This window comes from Xenopus tropicalis, chromosome 4 (assembly GCF_000004195.4).
Source record: "Xenopus tropicalis strain Nigerian chromosome 4, UCB_Xtro_10.0, whole genome shotgun sequence".
Taxonomy (NCBI): domain Eukaryota; kingdom Metazoa; phylum Chordata; class Amphibia; order Anura; family Pipidae; genus Xenopus; species Xenopus tropicalis.
In genome coordinates, this window is record NC_030680.2 from 141,565,951 (window position 1) to 141,587,009 (window position 21,059).

At 44.3% G+C, this 21,059-nt stretch overlaps 1 protein-coding gene across 1 annotated transcript in view; it reads right to left on the minus strand.

The window, feature by feature from the left end:
• mitf (melanocyte inducing transcription factor) overlaps positions 1 to 21,059 on the minus strand; it is a gene marked incomplete at its 3' end in the record, with an annotated part of 162,741 nt that overhangs the window by 50,057 nt on the left and 91,625 nt on the right. The window contains 1 exon segment of the mRNA NM_001100277.1: positions 14,365 to 14,608. Coding sequence (NP_001093747.1) covers positions 14,365 to 14,608 — 244 coding nt within the window.

Sequence of the window (21,059 nt, forward strand, 5' to 3'; positions counted from 1 at the left end):
TTAAAACAAATCGGGTTAATCTGGTTTGCAGTCAGACAGGTCGGAATTGCCATGCACTGCTGGGCTGAATGTTACATATTTGTAGTCTGACCAGTAAGAAATTCCCTAAGCCCCTCTTGAATGGCCGGAATGCCTTTGGCTTGTCACTTTACATTCGCTCAGGGCTCGTTGAGACGATTACAAAGAAGAGTTATAGAACTTTAAGTACAGGGGGGGGGGGGACACTGACGTAATCTGGGGGCAAAAGGTGTGGATTTAACTAAAAGGGGATCGGCACCCAAAATCAGTTTTCAGGAGTCAGAACCAGAAGTGCAGAGAATATAAACAGCCGGATGGATACTGCATTCCATACTGGTTATGTGTATGAATAACTATAAAACCATATATAATGAATGTATAATGGGATATACTTTGAGCTGTGAAGTTGTGGAATTCCCTCCCTGAATTAGTTGTACTGGCTGATACATTATATAGCTTTAAGGCAAATGCCACACGAGGCGTAGGGCTGATATTTTCGGCAAGCGGAAAAACGCTTGGAGAAAATTCAGCCCTACGCCTGCTACTTGTGCCTGCACCCGAATGAATGGAATATACTCGGGTGCAGGCACATGTAGCCGATATACGCATGAAAACGCGTGAGAATGCAAAGTCTCATGTTTTCATGCGTATATCGGCTACATGTGCCTGCACCCGAGTATATTCCATTCATTTGGGTGCAGGCACAAGTAGCAGGCGTAGGGCTGAATTTTCGCCAAGCGTTTTTCCGCTTGCCGAAAATATCAGCCCTACGCCTCGTGTGCCATCAGCCTTAGAGGGGGCTGGATGGATTCTTAGCAAGTGAGGGAATACAGGGGTAGGGGAGATAGCTCTCAGTACAAGTGAGGGAATACAGGGGTAGGGGGGATAGCTCTCAGTACAAGTGAGGGAATACAGGGGTAGGGGAGATAGCTCTCAGTACAAGTGAGGGAATACAGGGGTAGGGGAGATAGCTCTCAGTACAAGTGAGGGAATACAGGGGTAGGGGAGATAACTCTCAGTACAAGTGAGGGAATACAGGGGTAGGGGAGATAACTCTCAGTACAAGTGAGGGAATACAGGGGTAGGGGGGATAGCTCTCAGTACCAGTGAGGGAATACAGGGGTAGGGGAGATAGCTCTCAGTACAAGTGAGGGAATACAGGGGTATGGGAGATAGCTCTCAGTCAAGTGAGGGAACAGGGTAGGGGGACTCTCAGTACAAGTGAGGGAATACAGGGGTAGGGGGATAGCTCTCAGTACAAGTGAGGGAATACAGGGGTAGGGGAGATAGCTCTCAGTACAAGTGAGGGAATACAGGGGTAGGGGGGATAGCTCTCAGTACAAGTGAGGGAATACAGGGGTAGGGGAGATAGCTCTCAGTACAAGTGAGGGAATACAGGGGTAGGGGGGATAGCTCTCAGTACAAGTGAGGGAATACAGGGGTAGGGGAGATAGCTCTCAGTACAAGTGAGGGAATACAGGGGTTATGGGAGGATAGCTCTCAGTACAAGTGAGGGAATACAGGGGTAGGGGGGATAGCTCTCAGTACAAGTGAGGAATACAGGGTAGGGAGATAGCTCTCAGTACAAGTGAGGGAATACAGGGGTAGGGGAGATAGCTCTCAGTACAAGTGAGGGAATACAGGGTAGGGGAGATAGCTCTCAGTACAAGTGAGGGAATACAGGGGTAGGGGAGATAGCTCTCAGTACAAGTGAGGGAATACAGGGGTAGGGGGGATAGCTCTCAGTACAAGTGAGGGAATACAGGGGTAGGGGGATAGCTCTCAGTACAAGTGAGGGAATACAGGGGTAGGGGAGATAGCTCTCAGTACAAGTGAGGGAATACAGGGGTAGGGGAGATAGCTCTCAGTACAAGTGAGGGAATACAGGGTGGGGTCTCAGTACAAGTGGGGGTAGGGGGGATAGCTCTCAGTACAAGTGAGGGAATACAGGGGTAGGGAGATAGCTCTCAGTACAAGTGAGGAATACAGGGTAGGGGAGATAGCTCTCAGTACAAGTGAGGGAATACAGGGGTAGGGGGAGATAGCTCTCAGTACAAGTGAGGGAATACAGGGGTAGGGGGGATAGCTCTCAGTACAAGTGAGGGAATACAGGGGTAGGGGGGGTAGCTCTCAGTACAAGTGAGGGAATACAGGGGTAGGGGGGATAGCTCTCAGTACAAGTGAGGGAATACAGGGGTAGGGGGGATAGCTCTCAGTACAAGTGAGGGAATACAGGGGTATGGGAGATAGCTCTCAGTACAAGTGAGGGAATACAGGGGTATGGGGGATAGCTCTCAGTACAAGTGAGGGAATACAGGGGTATGGGAGATAGCTCTCAGTACAAGTGAGGGAATACAGGGGTAGGGGAGATAGCTCTCAGTACAAGTGAGGGAATACAGGGGTAGGGGGGATAGCTCTTAGTACAAGTGAGGGAATACAGGGTATGGGAGATAGCTCTCAGTACAAGTGAGGGAATACAGGGGTATGGGAGATAGCTCTCAGTACAAGTGAGGGAATACAGGGGTATGGGGGATAGCTCTCAGTACAAGTGAGGGAATACAGGGGTAGGGGAGATAGCTCTCAGTACAAGTGAGGGAATACAGGGGTAGGGGAGATAGCTCTCAGTACAAGTGAGGGAATACAGGGGTATGGGGGATAGCTCTCAGTACAAGTGAGGGAATACAGGGGTAGGGGAGATAGCTCTCAGTACAAGTGAGGGAATACAGGGGTAGGGGGGATAGCTCTCAGTACAAGTGAGGGAATACAGGGGTAGGGGAGATAGCTCTCAGTACAAGTGAGGGAATACAGGGGTATGGGGGATAGCTCTCAGTACAAGTGAGGGAATACAGGGGTATGGGGGATAGCTCTCAGTACAAGTGAGGGAATACAGGGGTATGGGAGATAGCTCTCAGTACAAGTGAGGGAATACAGGGGTAGGGGAGATAGCTCTCAGTACAAGTGAGGGAATACAGGGGTAGGGGGATAGCTCTCAGTACAAGTGAGGGAATACAGGGGTAGGGGAGATAGCTCTCAGTACAAGTGAGGGAATACAGGGATAGGGGAGATAGCTCTCAGTACAAGTGAGGGAATACAGGGGTAGGGGGGATAGCTCTTAGTACAAGTGAGGGAATACAGGGGTATGGGAGATAGCTCTCAGTACAAGTGAGGGAATACAGGGGTATGGGGGATAGCTCTCAGTACAAGTGAGGGAATACAGGGGTATGGGGGATAGCTCTCAGTACAAGTGAGGGAATACAGGGTATGGGAGATAGCTCTCAGTACAAGTGAGGGAATACAGGGGTATGGGAGATAGCTCTCAGTACAAGTGAGGGAATACAGGGGTATGGGAGATAGCTCTCAGTACAAGTGAGGGAATACAGGGGTAGGGGAGATAGCTCTCAGTACAAGTGAGGGAATACAGGGGTAGGGGGGATAGCTCTCAGTACAAGTGAGGGAATACAGGGGTAGGGGAGATAGCTCTCAGTACAAGTGAGGGAATACAGGGGTAGGGGGGATAGCTCTCAGTACAAGTGAGGGAATACAGGGGTATGGGAGATAGCTCTCAGTACAAGTGAGGGAATACAGGGGTAGGGGAGATAGCTCTCAGTACAAGTGAGGGAATACAGGGGTAGGGGGATAGCTCTCAGTACAAGTGAGGGAATACAGGGGTAGGGGAGATAGCTCTCAGTACAAGTGAGGGAATACAGGGGTAGGGGAGATAGCTCTCAGTACAAGTGAGGGAATACAGGGGTAGGGGGATAGCTCTCAGTACAAGTGAGGGAATACAGGATAGGGGGGATAGCTCTCAGTACAAGTGAGGAATACAGGGGTGGGAGATAGCTCTCAGTACAAGTGAGGGAATACAGGGGTAGGGGGGATAGCTCTCAGTACAAGTGAGGGAATACAGGGGTATGGGGGATAGCTCTCAGTACAAGTGAGGGAATACAGGGGTAGGGGGGATAGCTCTCAGTACAAGTTGCCCCAGGGACTGGTCCCATTGCCATCTTGGAGTCAGGAAGGATTTTTTTTCCTCTGGGGCAAATTAGAGAGGCTTCAGATGGGGTTTTTGCCTTCCTCTGGATCAACTAGTAGTTAGGCAGGTTATATATAGGCATTATGGTTGAATGTGATGGACGTACGTCTTTTTTCAACCTAACTTACTATGTTACTATGTAATGCATGCACTTGGAGCCCTATTCTATTAGTTGGCAGGGCCTTCCTCCTAGGGATCCAGGTGAACAATAATAATAATTGGAGACCCCCGGGGGGGCCACTAACTTAGCAGCATGGGACCTTTGATTCCTGGTAGCAGCCCTGCATACAGTATCAGCAGAGTCGAACTAGGGTTCCTAGGGCCCACCACCCAGCCACTGCCCCTCCCTGCCCCCAGCCGCCTCCATTCCCAATAATCTGTGCTCCTTACGTTACTGTTAAAAATTAAAGATGGCTGTTCCACTGTGGAAGTGTAACCAGTAAATAAGTAGCGGGGAGCAATGGTGGTTAGGGGCATCCGGCAGGGTCCAACAGAGTCAGGGCTGACCAGGATTTTTCCCAGCATCCCATTGGGCCAGTCTGACCCTGAGTATCAGGCAACTTTTTTCCATACTGGCTATAGATGAATGATACAATTCACCAATTTTCCAAATCGGACACTGAGGGCCTAGTGCAAAATTAGTTTTAGGACCTCCCATTGTATTGACAGAAGCTCAGTCAGCTCTGTGATGTCATAAACCGGAATGACAATATAAATTCTAAGCAACTTTCCAAAATACATTTAATTACACATGTCAATGCATGGTTCTTCCAAGGTCTAGTGACGGTCTGGCTTCTGCTACATTGTTTCAAAAGACAGAAAGCTCCAGGACAGCAATGGCCGGACACACACTGCTGTCAGTGGCAGGAACATTTCCAAATTACTTTAAAACCACTGAAAATTTGCAATTGATATATATGGGAAAGTTGCTTAGAATTAGAATTTCTTTCATTAGGTAACAGTTTATTTTAGGGATTACACCCCCTTTAAGCACTGGGGCACCGTAGTATTTTCCTTATTGGTAGCAGTGTTGCCGCTCTGTAAGTGTCCTGCTGTGTGAAAATAAAGGGGAGCATTATAGGCTGATAATAAACAATGGTTTGGAAGCACAGGGGGATACCAGTGCCCGTACAGACCCCCCCGAGCATCTCGCCCAGACTCCCCAGGCAGTTGGAGGGTGATTTCCCTGACCTTTTGGCTGGGTGTATCTGCATCTCATTCACCTGTTTAGAGAACACTTCGCATTTTGCGCCGGGAGGCCGACGCGACGAGGATTCATAACAAAGCAAACGCTGATTTATGAGTGTGTAAGTTGCGCAGCAAAGTTGCAATAAATCAAAGAACAAAGGGCTACAAAGAATCTGATGTTAAATAAAAAGCCGGGAAAGTTGCGGCTGAAATGTGGAAAGTGAAATGCACCGACCTATCTGGAGTCTGAAGTACAAATTTACAAAAAATAAAATAATAAGAATTACAAAGAGGATATTTATATTGAGATTTCAGCGCCCCATACAGTTCATTTATCTTTTCAGTACTGTTCTTTAGATTCAGTTTCTTTCCCCCTTTTCTACTCTCCTCTTTCTCCTTAGGGTTTCCTCTGCCTTCCTCCTCTGTGCCCCTCAGAAAGCTCTCTTCCCAGGTACCATTATCTTCCTATACTCCCTCCTCATATTCCCATACACCTGTAGGTCTGTCACAATCCACAAACAGTCCCTGCAGTCACGGGTATAACAACAATCTCAGTTATTGGCAAAGGCCTTGGGATACTTGTTGCTCCCATGAATGTCCTACAATTTAATTTATCTATATAAAAAATAATATCTTGCTCAATGCCTGCTAAAACCTATAAGGACATATCTAAAGATTCACAGCTGAAGCAACTATAACTTCATTACTTTGGCCACCAAGGTAGGTAATTAATACACAGGTCTCAAAAACCTCAGAAGTATTAAATCAGTAGTTCAGTACTAAACCTCAGAAGTACTAACCCTGAGTATCAGTACTAACCCAGAGCATCAGTACTAAACCTCAGAAGTACTAACCCTGAGTATCAGTACTAACCCAGAGCATCAGTACTAACCCAGAGCATCAGTACTAAACCTCAGAAGTACTAACCCAGAGCATCAGTACTAACCCAGAGCATCAGTACTAAACCTCAGAAGTACTAACCCTGAGTATCAGTACTAACCCAGAGCATCAGTACTAAACCTCAGAAGTACTAACCCAGAGCATCAGTACTAACCCAGAGCATCAGTACTAAACCTCAGAAGTATTAACCCTGAGTATCAGTACTAACCCAGAGCATCAGTACTAAACCTCAGAAGTACTAACATCAGTACTAACCCAGAGCATAAGTACTAACCCAGAGCATCAGTACTAAACCTCAGAAGTACTAACCCTGAGTATCAGTACTAACCCAGAGCATCAGTACTAACCCAGAGCATCAGTACTAAACCTCAGAAGTACTAACCCTGAGTATCAGTACTAACCCAGAGCATCAGTACTAAACCTCAGAAGTACTAACCCAGAGCATCAGTACTAACCCAGAGCATCAGTACTAACCCAGAGCATCAGTACTAACCCAGAGCATCAGTACTAACCCAGAGCATCAGTACTAAACCTCAGAAGTACTAACCCTGAGTATCAGTACTAACCCAGAGCATCAGTACTAAACCTCAGAAGTACTAACCCAGAGCATCAGTACTAACCCAGAGCATCAGTACTAACCCAGAGCATCAGTACTAAACCTCAGAAGTACTAACCCTGAGTATCAATACTAACCCAGAGCATCAGTACTAAACCTCAGAAGTACTAACCCAGAGTATCAGTACTAAACCTCAGAAGTACTAACCCAGAGCATCAGTACTAAACCTTAGAAGTACTAACCCTGAGTATCAATACTAACCCAGAGCATCAGTACTAAACCTCAGAAGTACTAACCCAGAGCATCAGTACTAAACCTCAGAAGTACTAACCCCGTGTATCAGTACTAAACCTCAGAAGTACTAACCCAGAGCATCAGTACTAAACCTCAGAAGTACTAACCCCGTGTATCAGTACTAAACCTCAGAAGTACTAACCCAGAGCATCAGTACTAAACCTCACAAGTACTAACCCTGAGTATCAGTACTAAACCTCAGAAGTACTAACCCAGAGCATCAGTACTAAACCTCAGAAGTACAAACCCGGTGTATCAGTACTAAACCTCAGAAGTACTAACCCAGAGCATCAGTACTAAACCTCAGAAGTACTAACCCAGAGTATCAGTACTAAACCTCACAAGTACTAACCCCGTGTATCAGTACTAAACCTCAGAAGTACTAACCCAGAGCATCAGTACTAAACCTCAGAAGTACTAACCCCGTGTATCAGTACTAAACCTCAGAAGTACTAACCCAGAGCATCAGTACTAAACCTCACAAGTACTAACCCTGAGTATCAGTACTAAACCTCAGAAGTACTAACCCAGAGCATCAGTACTAAACCTCAGAAGTACAAACCCGGTGTATCAGTACTAAACCTCAGAAGTACTAACCCAGAGCATCAGTACTAAACCTCAGAAGTACTAACCCAGAGTATCAGTACTAAACCTCACAAGTACTAACCCCGTGTATCAGTACTAAACCTCAGAAGTACTAACCCAGAGCATCAGTACTAAACCTCACAAGTACTAACCCTGAGTATCAGTACTAAACCTCAGAAGTACTAACCCAGAGCATCAGTACTAAACCTCAGAAGTACTAACCCAGTGCATCAGTACTAAACCTCAGAAGTACTAACCCAGTGCATCAGTACTAAACCTCAGAAGTACTAAACCAGTGCATCAGTACTAAACCTCAGAAGTACTAACCCAGAGCATCAGTACTAACCCAGTGCATCAGTACTAAACCTCAGAAGTACTAACCCAGTGCATCAGTACTAAACCTCAGAAGTACTAACCCAGTGCATCAGTACTAACCCAGTGCATCAGTACTAAACCTCAGAAGTACTAACCCAGAGCATCAGTACTAAACCTCAGAAGTACTAACCCAGTGCATCAGTACTAAACCTCAGAAGTACTAACCCAGTGCATCAGTACTAAACCTCAGAAGTACTAACCCAGAGCATCAGTACTAAACCTCACAAGTACTAACCCTGAGTATCAGTACTAAACCTCAGAAGTACTAACCCAGAGCATCAGTACTAAACCTCAGAAGTACAAACCCGGTGTATCAGTACTAAACCTCAGAAGTACTAACCCAGAGCATCAGTACTAAACCTCAGAAGTACTAACCCAGAGTATCAGTACTAAACCTCACAAGTACTAACCCCGTGTATCAGTACTAAACCTCAGAAGTACTAACCCAGAGCATCAGTACTAAACCTCACAAGTACTAACCCTGAGTATCAGTACTAAACCTCAGAAGTACTAACCCAGAGCATCAGTACTAAACCTCAGAAGTACTAACCCAGTGCATCAGTACTAAACCTCAGAAGTACTAACCCAGTGCATCAGTACTAAACCTCAGAAGTACTAAACCAGTGCATCAGTACTAAACCTCAGAAGTACTAACCCAGAGCATCAGTACTAACCCAGTGCATCAGTACTAAACCTCAGAAGTACTAACCCAGTGCATCAGTACTAAACCTCAGAAGTACTAACCCAGTGCATCAGTACTAACCCAGTGCATCAGTACTAAACCTCAGAAGTACTAACCCAGAGCATCAGTACTAAACCTCAGAAGTACTAACCCAGAGCATCAGTACTAAACCTCAGAAGTACTAACCCAGTGCATCAGTACTAAACCTCAGAAGTACTAACCCAGAGCATCAGTACTAAACCTCAGAAGTACTAAACCAGTGCATCAGTACTAAACCTCAGAAGTACTAACCCAGTGCATCAGTACTAACCCAGAGCATCAGTACTAACCCAGTGCATCAGTACTAAACCTCAGAAGTACTAACCCGGTGCATCAGTACTAAACCTCAGAAGTACTAAACCAGTGCATCAGTACTAAACCTCAGAAGTACTAAACCAGTGCATCAGTACTAAACTTCAGAAGTGACACTGCAAGGTGACAAGGTGAAGGCCCTAATGTGACTTCTGCTACTGAACTCCATAAGCAACTGAGCATCATGTGATGTTAGTAAATAAGTGGTGCCCGGGGCTGCATTAAGCAACATTTTCCTGTTGACAGAAGCAACGTATTGTTTTGGGTTATGCAATAAACCTCAGTCAGTGAGTCAAAGCAGTGGGCGGGGACTCAGTAATGGTGAATAATGGCATCTTTACTGGAGAGTGTTCTCTGTATGTGATTATCCCCAACCCTGAGTTTTAAAAACCAATGAGTAACAGAGCATCAAAGTCCATCTAACAAGTTATGTAGGCTTAATTTTGTCAGTCAGTAACAACACTGGAATAGGCAGCTAAGAATATTGATTTCAAATTACTTGTTGAGAAACATGGAAACAAGCACTTGATCAAAAATGGCCGACTTATTACCCTATAGGGCTTATTTACTACGTACAGAGGAGAGTGCAAAGTGCCACATTTTTGCACCGGCTGAATGGGTGCAGGTCTGAATGCTTGCACTCCAATATGGATTGTGTAAACCAGAGGCATCTGCCTGATGAATACAGTGCTGCCCTATTTGGCTATTTAAATTATTCCCTTTTCACTGTAATAAAACAGTACCTGTACTTGATCCCAACTAAGATATAATTACCCCTTATTGGGGGCAGAACAGTCCTATTGGGTTTATTTCATGGTGAAATGATTCCCTTTTCTCTGTAATAATAAAACAGTACCTGTACTTGATCCCAACTAAGATATAATTACCCCTTATTGGGGGCAGAACAGCCCTATTGGGTTTATTTAATGGTGAAATGATTCCCTTTTCTCTGTAATAATAAAACAGTACCTGTACTTGATCCCAACTAATATATAATTACCCCTTATTGGGGGCAGAACAGCCCTATTGGGTTTATTTAATGGTGAAATGATTCCCTTTTCTCTGTAATAATAAAACAGTACCTGTACTTGATCCCAACTAATATATAATTACCCCTTATTGGGGGCAGAACAGCCCTATTGGGTTTATTTCATGGTTAAATGATTCCCTTTTCTCTGTAATAATAAAACAGTACCTGTACTTGATCCCAACTAAGATATAATTACCCCTTATTGGGGGCAGAACAGTCCTATTGGGTTTATTTAATGGTTAAATGATTCCCTTTTCTCTGTAATAATAAAACAGTGCCTGTACTTGATCCCAACTAAGATATAATTACCCCTTATTGGGGGCAGAACAGCCCTATTGGGTTTATTTAATGGTTAAATGATTCCCTTTTCTCTGTAATAATAAAACAGTACCTGTACTTGATCCCAACTAAGATATAATTACCCCTTATTGGGGGCAGAACAGCCCTATTGGGTTTATTTAATGGTTAAATGATTCCCTTTTCTCTGTAATAATAAAACAGTACCTGTACTTGATCCCAACTAAGATATAATTACCCCTTATTGAGGGCAGAACAGTCCTATTGGGTTTATTTCATGGTTAAATGATTCCCTTTTCTCTGTAATAATAAAACAGTACCTGTACTTGATCCCAACTAAGATATAATTACCCCTTATTGGGGCAGAACAGCCCTATTGGGTTTATTTCATGGTTAAATGATTCCCTTTTCTCTGTAATAATAAAACAGTACCTGTACTTGATCCCAACTAAGATATAATTACCCCTTATTGGGGGCAGAACAGCCCTATTGGGTTTATTTAATGGTTAAATGATTCCCTTTTCTCTGTAATAATAAAACAGTACCTGTACTTGATCCCAACTAAGATATAATTAATCCTTATTGGAGGAAAAACAATCCTATTGGGCTTAATTACTGTCTAAATTATTTTTTTGTAGACTTAAGGTAGGAGATCCAAATTACAGAAAGACCCCTTATCTGGAAAACCTCAGGTCCTGAGCATTCTGGATAATGCCATACCTGTACTTGTATTTTAGCCAGTTATATAATTCATTACAATATATGGCCAATGTCATTGATGTATAACATTTAATAAGAATATAATTTGCAAGACATTAATTAATCAATATAAATACAGTAAATCACAACCAGGGCCGGATAAATGAGTGATTCAGCGGCTGCACTAATGGAGCCTGGGGCACTGGGAAGGGAAGGGTTACAGGTGCAGCCTATAGGGGGGCATGTGGGAAACAGCAGGAAAATCTGTTCCTGATTTGTTTCTGCATCACCATTAATACAAATAAACAGCACAAATGTTCCGCCATTGGCACAAAAAGGTGGATGAGTTATTGTACTATTCTGGTATATTTCATCCCATTTCCTTTCCTTTCCAACGCATTTCGCTAAACTGTTCACCATGAATCAAACGCCTTCCTTTCCTTAATTTATACCCCCAGCACATAAAGCTGAACACTTAGGGTGAAGACACACAGAGCTACTAGTAGCAGCTACTTTTTCATGGCTACTAAACGCCAGAAAATCCCCTGCCATAGACAATACTGAGAATTGCCTCTGCTAAAACACACGTAGAGATAATTATCAGTAAATGATCAGCATTGTCTATTTTAGTAGCCTTGACAAGTAGCTGCTACTAGTAGCTCTGTGTGTCTTCACCTTAGTGATCTCTCAAAATTCTCAGCTAGATGCCCATTCTTTTTAGTTGGTTTTCCCACAATTGATAATACATTTTTGGGTTGTAAATGGGCATTAATATATATCACCTTTCTTAGTCTCATAGTTATCTTCAGTCATTGTGGGATAATTTAAGAGTTGACTTTATCAACATAAAGTTTTTGAGAGTTGCTCAACTGGAAGGTTGTAGGATAGGTAACACTGATAAATATACCTGCTATCCCATTATCCCCCCACTGCTACTATAGGCACCATCTCTCCCTACTATACCTGCTATCCCACAGCCACAGTCCCTTCCCAGAGGCTATTATCCCCCCACTGCTACTATAGGCACCATCTCTCCCTACTATACCTGCTATCCCACAGCCCCAGTCCCTTCCCAGAGGCTATTATCCCCCCACTGCTACTATAGGCACCATCTCTCCCTACTATACCTGCTATCCCACAGCCCCAGTCCCTTCCCAGAGGCTATTATCCCACTGCTACTATAGGCACCATCTCTCCCTACTATACCTGCTATCCCACAGCCCCAGTCCCTTCCCAGAGGCTATTATCCCCCCACTGCTACTATAGGCACCATCTCTCCCTACTATACCTGCTATCCCACAGCCCCAGTCCCTTCCCAGAGGCTATTATCCCCCCACTGCTACTATAGGAACCATCTCTCCCTACTATACCTGCTATCCCACAGCCCCAGTCCCTTCCCAGAGGCTATTATCCCCCCACTGCTACTATAGGCACCATCTCTCCCTACTATACCTGCTATCCCACAGCCCCAGTCCCTTCCCAGAGGCTATTATCCCCCCACTGCTACTATAGGTACCATCTCTCCTTACTATACCTGCTATCCCACAGCCCCAGTCCCTTCCCAGAGGCTATTATCCCCCCACTGCTACTATAGGCACCATCTCTCCCTACTATACCTGCTATCCCACAGCCCCAGTCCCTTCCCAGAGGCTATTATCCCCCACTGCTACTATAGGCACCATCTCTCCCTACTATACCTGCTATCCCACAGCCACAGTCCCTTCCCAGAGGCTATTATCCCCCACTGCTACTATAGGCACCATCTCTCCCTACTATACCTGCTCTCCCACAGCCACAGTCCCTTCCCAGAGGCTATTATCCCCCCCACTGCTACTATAGGCACCATCTCTCCTTACTATACCTGCTATCCCACAGCCCCAGTCCCTTCCCAGAGGCTATTATCCCCCCACTGCTACTATAGGCACCATCTCTCCTTAATATACCTGCTATCCCACAGCCACAGTCCCTTCCCAGAGGCTATTATCCCCCACTGCTACTATAGGCACCATCTCTCCCTACTATACCTGCTATCCCACAGCCCCAGTCCCTTCCCAGAGGCTATTATCCCCCCACTGCTACTATAGGCACCATCTCTCCCTACTATACCTGCTATCCCACAGCCCCAGTCCCTTCCCAGAGGCTATTATCCCCCCACTGCTTCTATAGGCACCATCTCTCCCTACTATACCTGCTATCCCACAGCCCCAGTCCCTTCCCAGAGGCTATTATCCCCCCACTGCTACTATAGGCACCATCTCTCCCAACTATACCTGCTACCCCACAGCCCCAGTCCCTTCCCAGAGGCTATTATCCCCCCCACTGCTACTATAGGCCCCATCTCTCCCTACGAGTACATCTTTGCTTGATATGACCACCTATCTGCTGGGCCATATTGGACTAATCCAATCATTGGCCCAAGTTGGCCTCTGCAGGCCTTTTTAGAGAACCTCATCAATAAGCCTAAATCTGCCCGATAGATGGGGGTTCTAAGTGGGTTGGCTTGTAAAAGGTATCACTTCAACCCCTATTACAAAATAAGAAAATAAGAATTTTTCTACAGTATTTTCAAGGTTTCAGTTTATTTTGCCAATCTTGTCCCACAACAAAACTCACGTCCCACCAGGATGGGTTTTCTCTTTAAAGCCTTTTTACTTTTGATGAAGACGCATTGTGTTGTTTGACTTTATCTGGGCTAAGTCTCAATGTGTGAAATGAAATCTATTCTTAAGCTGGGAGAATTTTCCAGTAATTAGGAAGCAGCGCGTCCCTCTGGTGAGCAGATACTAACAAGCTCCTGCCGGCTCCAGCCTGACAGGGAATAAAAAAATAAAACCTACTGAAGCCAGCAACTCATTTGAGCAAAAAAGGATTACAATGGTGATTTGTGCGAGGCTCAGAGCTTGCCCGACACAAAGTAAAAAGCACAGAGGGCACATACTGGTAATGTGTTCAGCAAAGAACTGGCTACCTTGTAGCCCTTGCCTTTCCGGGGCACAGCCGACGGTGCCACCTGTTTCAACAGACGCCCCCTACCCAAACTTTTTCTCAATTTAAGTCGATTATAGAACAAGTGACTGATTGTGGCCACGGTTCCAGCACGTAACCCCTTTATCGAGTTTGTTGTCATTGCTGGAATATCCGACAGCCAACGAGTTAAGCACCTCATCAACTTAAAGTGTTAAGCACCTCATCAACTTTACCATTGCTTATAACCAATGCCTGTAACCTATACAAATAATAACTATAATGATAATAACCTTATGGAAGGTTGGTAGCACAGTTACAAATGTCATGTCTAAAAGGCATTTCCACTACACAACATAGAACTGGACTTGATGAGAAGAATAGTCACCTACCTTGAGTACTTCCATTGGTACCTGGGGGGAAGCAGGCAGGCTGCTGGAGACGTTAATGGCTGGCGTGTGGCTGACTGCCGCTCTCTGTTGCATGAACTGAGCAGCCTGCTGCTTCTGTTGCTGCTCCCGTCGCTCTTGCTGTTGCATCTGCTCACGCATCAGTTGCTGTCGTAGCAAAATCCGTGATGTCATACTGGAGGAGCTTAGTGGAGGCTTGGAAGCTCCGGGGTGCTCCACTGAGCTGCTGTGGAGAAGGCAAAGAGATAGGCTGCTAATTAGTCAGGAATAAAGGAAGGCAGCGGCACCGAGCACGTTTGAAAGGTACTGCATTCGTTGTAAAGCAAAGCCCCCCTCTCGCCCATGCTGAATCAGCAAACTCCTTCCTCTCTCAGCAAAGTGGCATGTTCAGTAAAACTGGACTTTTGCAGGAAGAATTAGTTCTATATTTGTATCACCAACAGCACAAACCAAAATAACCCCCTTGTACCAATAGATTGTAAGCTTATAACCTAAGCAGCAAAAGTCAATTAAATGCACCAATACTACATTATTTGTACCTACATATAGCACTCTACTGCTGCTGCTTCTACTACTAGTGGGATTTTTGGCTTTTCAAAAAAGGATTCGGCTGAAGCCAAGAACTTGGCCGAACCAAATCCAAACCCTATGTATCGATTGTAAGCTCTTTTGGGCAAAGCGTTTGCTTCACCCCTTGTATCGGTTATTGATTGCTTTATATGTTACTCTGTATGTCTAATGTATGAAACCCACTTATTGTACAGCGCTGCGGGATATGTTGGCGCTATATAAATAAATGTAATAATAATAATAATATTGGAAAAAAAATAGGTATGGATTTTGGTTAGGTATTTGGGAATGTGGCTGAATACCAAAATATAGGATTGGTGCATCCCAAACTTGAACTTAAATTTATACAATTGAGGTGCTGGTCCCATTGCTCTGCTGTACTTTCAGCTAGAGTCTTGCCGTGAATATTGGCATGTTGTGGGTAAGTAAATGCAGTTGTGGGTATGAGTTGGTCTGTGGTTCAAGTCTTTCAAAGTAGCCCCCTATGCCTCTCGTTCCTCTCTCTCAAATGATATCACTACAGTTTTAATGCCATATCCAGTTTTATGGTGACTGGCAATGTGAATTACAGATCTGGGTAATGGATCTGTGGGTCAAATCCACATATTAAAACTACATGGGCGAAAAGCCCTCCAGACCGAGTCGGCAGCTTATGGGCCCATGTGTGGGGACCTCAGGAAATCCTTCCAAATTGAAATCCAGTTAAAAATCACCCAAGGGCCAATTAGGATGAGATATGGGGGCATAATGCCTATTTGCTCCCCTGGAAGACCAACCTGAAGGTCAGTTAGAGAAAGCATTGGGATAAACACGTATACTGACCTAGATATTATTCAAGGGACAACTGAATATTACTGGCAATGTCTTTACATATCAGGATTACAAACCCTGGGATGGAAGGCTTGATTAAATGTTGGATTACAATCGGGGGGCTTGAACCCAAAACATATAAGAATCACTGTATTAAGGGAACAACCTTTGCACTAGATCCAGTAACCCATAGCAACCGATAAGCTGCAACTTGCTGGTCTATATGGCTTTACAAGAATTGGCATTAACCGTACACCTGCTATTTCATCCCCCCCATTGTCCATTTGAAACAGTTGCAGTAAAGGCCAAGCAGTTTCCAATTTGCATGTAGCAAATACAGTATGATGGATATGGGATAAGGGGTCGTGCTTTGCAATACATGCAGTCTTATAAATAAGTTATGGAAATAAGCAGCTCGCACACATTGCTATCATGCTGATTCCTAGTAATGCACAGGGAGTATCAGATGCCTCCTATCCAGGACATAGATTTATATTCTACGTGGGCAGAAATGGGTTACCATCATTCATTTGGTACCGGCGAGGAACCGGCTTCCAGTAAGGCTGATCTAAGCGGTGGCCCATCCGAGGGGCGGCAGAGAAATACTCCTTACGTGACACTCAATATGATAAATGATATGAGCATGTACTAAACTCTTATCCACGCTTTAGCTTTGCTGAGCAACCAACTACATCTCAATGGCTCCATGAATCATTTCCTTGTAGGGTTTCTCATCCTACAGATATAAGGCAATTCCCAGAAAGACAACCTTCAGTTCCTACCATCGCCCACTCTGAGAGCCTCAGTTTAATTTGGAAAGGAAAGCCATGGGTAGGCCCTCCAGCTGTTGTTCCGTTCAATTCCCAATGAAGGCTGTTGAGCAATAGGGATTTGTAGTTGAATTTACTAAAAACTACAGACACACTGGCACATGTGTGCTAAGCTGTAGAACACCATTAATATATCCGTGTAACAGGGGGCTTATTCCTAATTTGAGAAGTGGTCAGATGCATGGTAAACGCCGTACAAATAATGCATCTCCAAAATTTCAATTTTTTTAAAAAAAAATTTCAAATTCGACTTTATTCGATTTCCCGAATGTCTGATATTTTCTAAAAAAAATAATAAAAAACTCAACTTTTTAAAATTGTCGCTGCAAAAATCCTGACTTTATTGAATTGTCACAGCAACAATTCTAAAAAGTCGTAATTTTCGGGCAAAACCCAAGGAAATTTCCAAAGTTTTGAGAAAAAAACAAGGACTTCAAGGAAAGGGAAGGGACCTCTTATAAAGTTTCAAAATTTACCAAATAATTTTCAGAATATTTGAAATATTTTATATGATTTTTTTTTAACCATATAAATGAAGGGTCGGACTGGGGGGTGCAGGGCCTTCACACCTTCACCCCACCAGGGGGGGGGCAGAGGCCCCCAACACCCTCCGACCCCCTCCCCCAAGTGCTCCTAAATGAAGGAGAGACCGGCGGATCTTGGGAACACCCTGGGGGGATCGGATCTAGGCCACCAGGGCCCACTGGGTTTTTTCCCAGTAGCCCAGCGCCCCAGTCCAACGCTGAGAATCACTATTTTCTTTTCAAGTTTCTATTGGACAATTTGTTAATCTAAACCTGCCAATAGAATTTCAGTATTTTACACAATCATTTTTTAGAATTTTTGATTTTGTTTCTTCATTAAAAAAAAGATGAAGGCAATTCAAAACATTTCTGAGGTTATGTTACGGCCGCTCTGAGTATATTTGGGGTCTGCATTTTGTTCTTCCGAGTAGAGGTTTTCTCTATAGATAATAATGGAACTGAGTAATCAAGTTGTTGTAGAACTATCTTTCTAAACTGACTCCTGCACAAATGCTCACAGTATACACTGGCATCATATAAATGTATGTATATCTTTCTACATATAAATGCAAAATATTAATACTATGAGCCAATTTTATCAAAGGTCAAAATTTACTTGACACAAATCCGGCAACACAAATTCAGTATTTTACAGAAGAATTTGCCAAAAATTGACTAAACAAAAAATCCTACCAATTCCATATTTATCAATTTTTCTGGCGTATTTTATTAATGAAAAATTTGATATCTCGAACTTGGGAAGATCCAATCAACCAAACAGGCAAATCAACATTTTGTTTAAATAAAAAAATCTCTTTAATCTGTCCCATTTTGCTTGGCCCAAAAAAACGTGAAATGACAGAAAAATTCACGAAATGGGGAAAAAATTGTGAAACGCGTTGGTCGTGCAACTTTATTTTTGCGCCGATTTTTTACGCAACCGCACCTATTTTGACACAACCGTGACTTTTTTTTGCCGCACAACAATTTTTTCCTTGGCAAACTTTTGTGTTCAGTTCCTACCATCGCCCACTCGGAGAGCCTCCGAGTGGGCGGTTTTGAACCGCACCTATTTTGACACAACCGTGACTTTTTTTTGCCGCACAACAATTTTTTCCTTGGCAAACTTTTGTGGAAGTTTCGTGAAACAATACGCCAATGTGGAAATTCAGCATTTCGCCAATGCGAAATGCGGAAACTGGCTGCGAATCCATGCCTGGTGAACAAAATTCACTCATCACTACTCTTCACTTCACTTGCTCAAGAATTTTCAAGAGTTCTCGAGAATTCAAAGTTTGCTGTACTGTTAAAGTCACTGTAACCCTAAACAGCGAATACGAGAAAACGTCCGACTGGAGGCGGTAGGTTAAACCATTGGCAGCTTTCACACATGAGCTTTTTGCTTTGTTGCAAGAGCAGACAGTTCGGGGCCCTTGGGTCGGGCCTTTGTGGAGCTGAAATAAGACGTTTCATAGGAAATCTTTAAGTCACTGTTCTGTGACTTGGGAAAACACATTGGGCACCGCCGGTTCTTCCCCCGTAGGGGTGGCCCTCCCTTGGTGGCCAAAATAATTACAATCACACTGACCCAAAGGGCGACGACCTTTTGTCTCTTAGACAATCCCAGCATTGAAGTGTTTATTTTAAGCTTTTTAAGTTAAAAAAAAGGGCAGATTTTTTTTAAAAGTCACGTTCACTTGACTCCATTTCTATCAGACAATATTGCCTTGTAATGTGCATCGGGCACAGCGTGTCTGTGCAGCAGGGACTCCCTCTGGCAAACTGCCCCAGGCAGATGCTCACTTTGCCGGGGTATTAAAGGGAAGCTATATCTATAGCAGGGATCCCAAACCAGTGGCTCAGGGGCAACATGTTGCTCCCCAATCCCTTGGATGTTGCTCTCAGTGCCCCCAAACCAGGGAGTTATTTTTTAATTCCTGATTTGGGGGCAAGTTTTAGTTGTATAAAACCCAGTGTAAAGCCAAACAGAGCCTTCTATAGGCTGCCAGTCCCCATAGGGGCTATTAAGTAGCCAATTATAGCTCTTATTGGCACCCCTAGAAACTTTTTCCATGCTTGTGTTGCTCCCCAACACTTTTTCCATTTGAATGTGGCTCAGGGGTATAAAAGGTTGGGGATCCCTGATCTATAGAGTACGCAGAAGTACATGCTCTCCGGCCAATACCTATGTTCTTACTTTATCATACCTCCCAACTGTCCCGACAGTCCCTCTTTTGACAGCTCAACCCTCAGTCCAAGATTCTTACTGAAAAGTCCCCCATTTCCCTTTGATCTCTTGCACTGAAGCTACAAATTTAGGCTGATGCCACACGTGGCGTTTTTACGCTGCGTTTTTTCTCAGCCTAAAAACGCCGCACAAGCCACACATGGCGTTTTTCAGCCTAGAACTGGTGACGTAAGCAAATCCCGTTGCCATGGTGCTAATTGTGTGAAATAGCAAAAAACGCTGCGTATTTCTGCTAGGTCTGGCAGCTGCCTTTGCGTATACATAGGAATAGCTTGCTTTGCAAGTACTGGCGTATTTCAGCCTACGCTTGAAAAATCCGTGCTAAGGCGTTTTCTAGCGTATTTACGCTTTGTGTGGTTTGCTTCGCGTCTTTTCAAGTTATTTCTATGGATGATGATATCAGGCGTTTTTCAGCCGCCGAGAGAATTAGAAAATACGCAGCGTAAAAACGCCACGTGTGGCATCAGCCTTAATTAAAAGTAGCTTTTGGCAGAGAGCCCAGAAATCTTAACGAGCATCACCTGCACTGAGATACACTGTTTCTCACATGTAATTAAATAAGTGGGCCCAGAAAGTTAACAAGCCACACCTGCACCGAGATACAAATGTAACTAATAAGCTTAACAGGTCTCTTGGGGGAACTGAGACTCGCAGTTTAAAGGGCAATTTCAGCTTCATTAGCAAAACTGTAATAACACATAAAACAAGAAATGTGTTCAAACTGCCAAATTTAGTCAAATGGGAGTGGTATTTAGGGGGTGTGGTTGCAAAAATGGGCGTGGCCACAAACATTTCTGTGTGGGCCATTTCTTTTTGTCCCTCTTTTCATTTTCAAAATGCTGGGAGGTATGCTGTATCTGTTTGTATTGCCCCATGGTTTACAAGACAATAGGATAACATTTAGATTGTAAGCTTTATAGGGCAGCGACCTGTATCCTCTTGTTGCTTTGATTCTTAACGTATTGCAACCATACCTTTGTATTTATCCAGGGTTGGACAGGGCCCCGCACCCCCCAAGATGCCCCCTCCGTCTGCCTCACCCGCACCCACCACAGGGACTCCCACCACCTTCCCGACGTCCTCCCCTGAGCGCGTGTAAGTGAAGCGTGTCAGGGGAGGACATTGGCCTCCAGGGAAGCGGCAACATTTCCCGGCTTTTTCCCGGTGTCCCCATGGGCCAGTCCAGCCCTGTATTTATCTATTATTGTAATAACCATTAGAGATAAGCAAAATTTTTCAGCAGGCATGGATTCGCAGCACGTTTCCGCATTTCACCATTGGCGGATTTTTCCATAAAAAGGGGTGCAAAAATGTGGCTAGCAATGAAAAATTTGTTGCATGCGGCAAATAAAATGTAGGACGCGTGTCATTTTTTTGGCACGTGCGTCAACAAAATTACAGGAACAAAATTTTCTTTGACATGCGCCATTTTCGCAAATTTTTCACCGTTTGACGAAGCGAAACGGAACAGATTCACTCATCACTAATAACCATCTGCAGTTATGCATACATAAGTGGCGCTTTATAAATAAAGATATACATACATACACACAAGAGCTGCCTTACCCAGTCCTGGCCCAATAAGGACTGCTAAAGAAGTCAGGTTTTGCACACCTATATAAGGGAAAGCAGGTAGAAACCCCCCTATCAGAGGGGGGTTAGATGAGTTAGATGAAGCAGTTTGGGTAGCAGAAC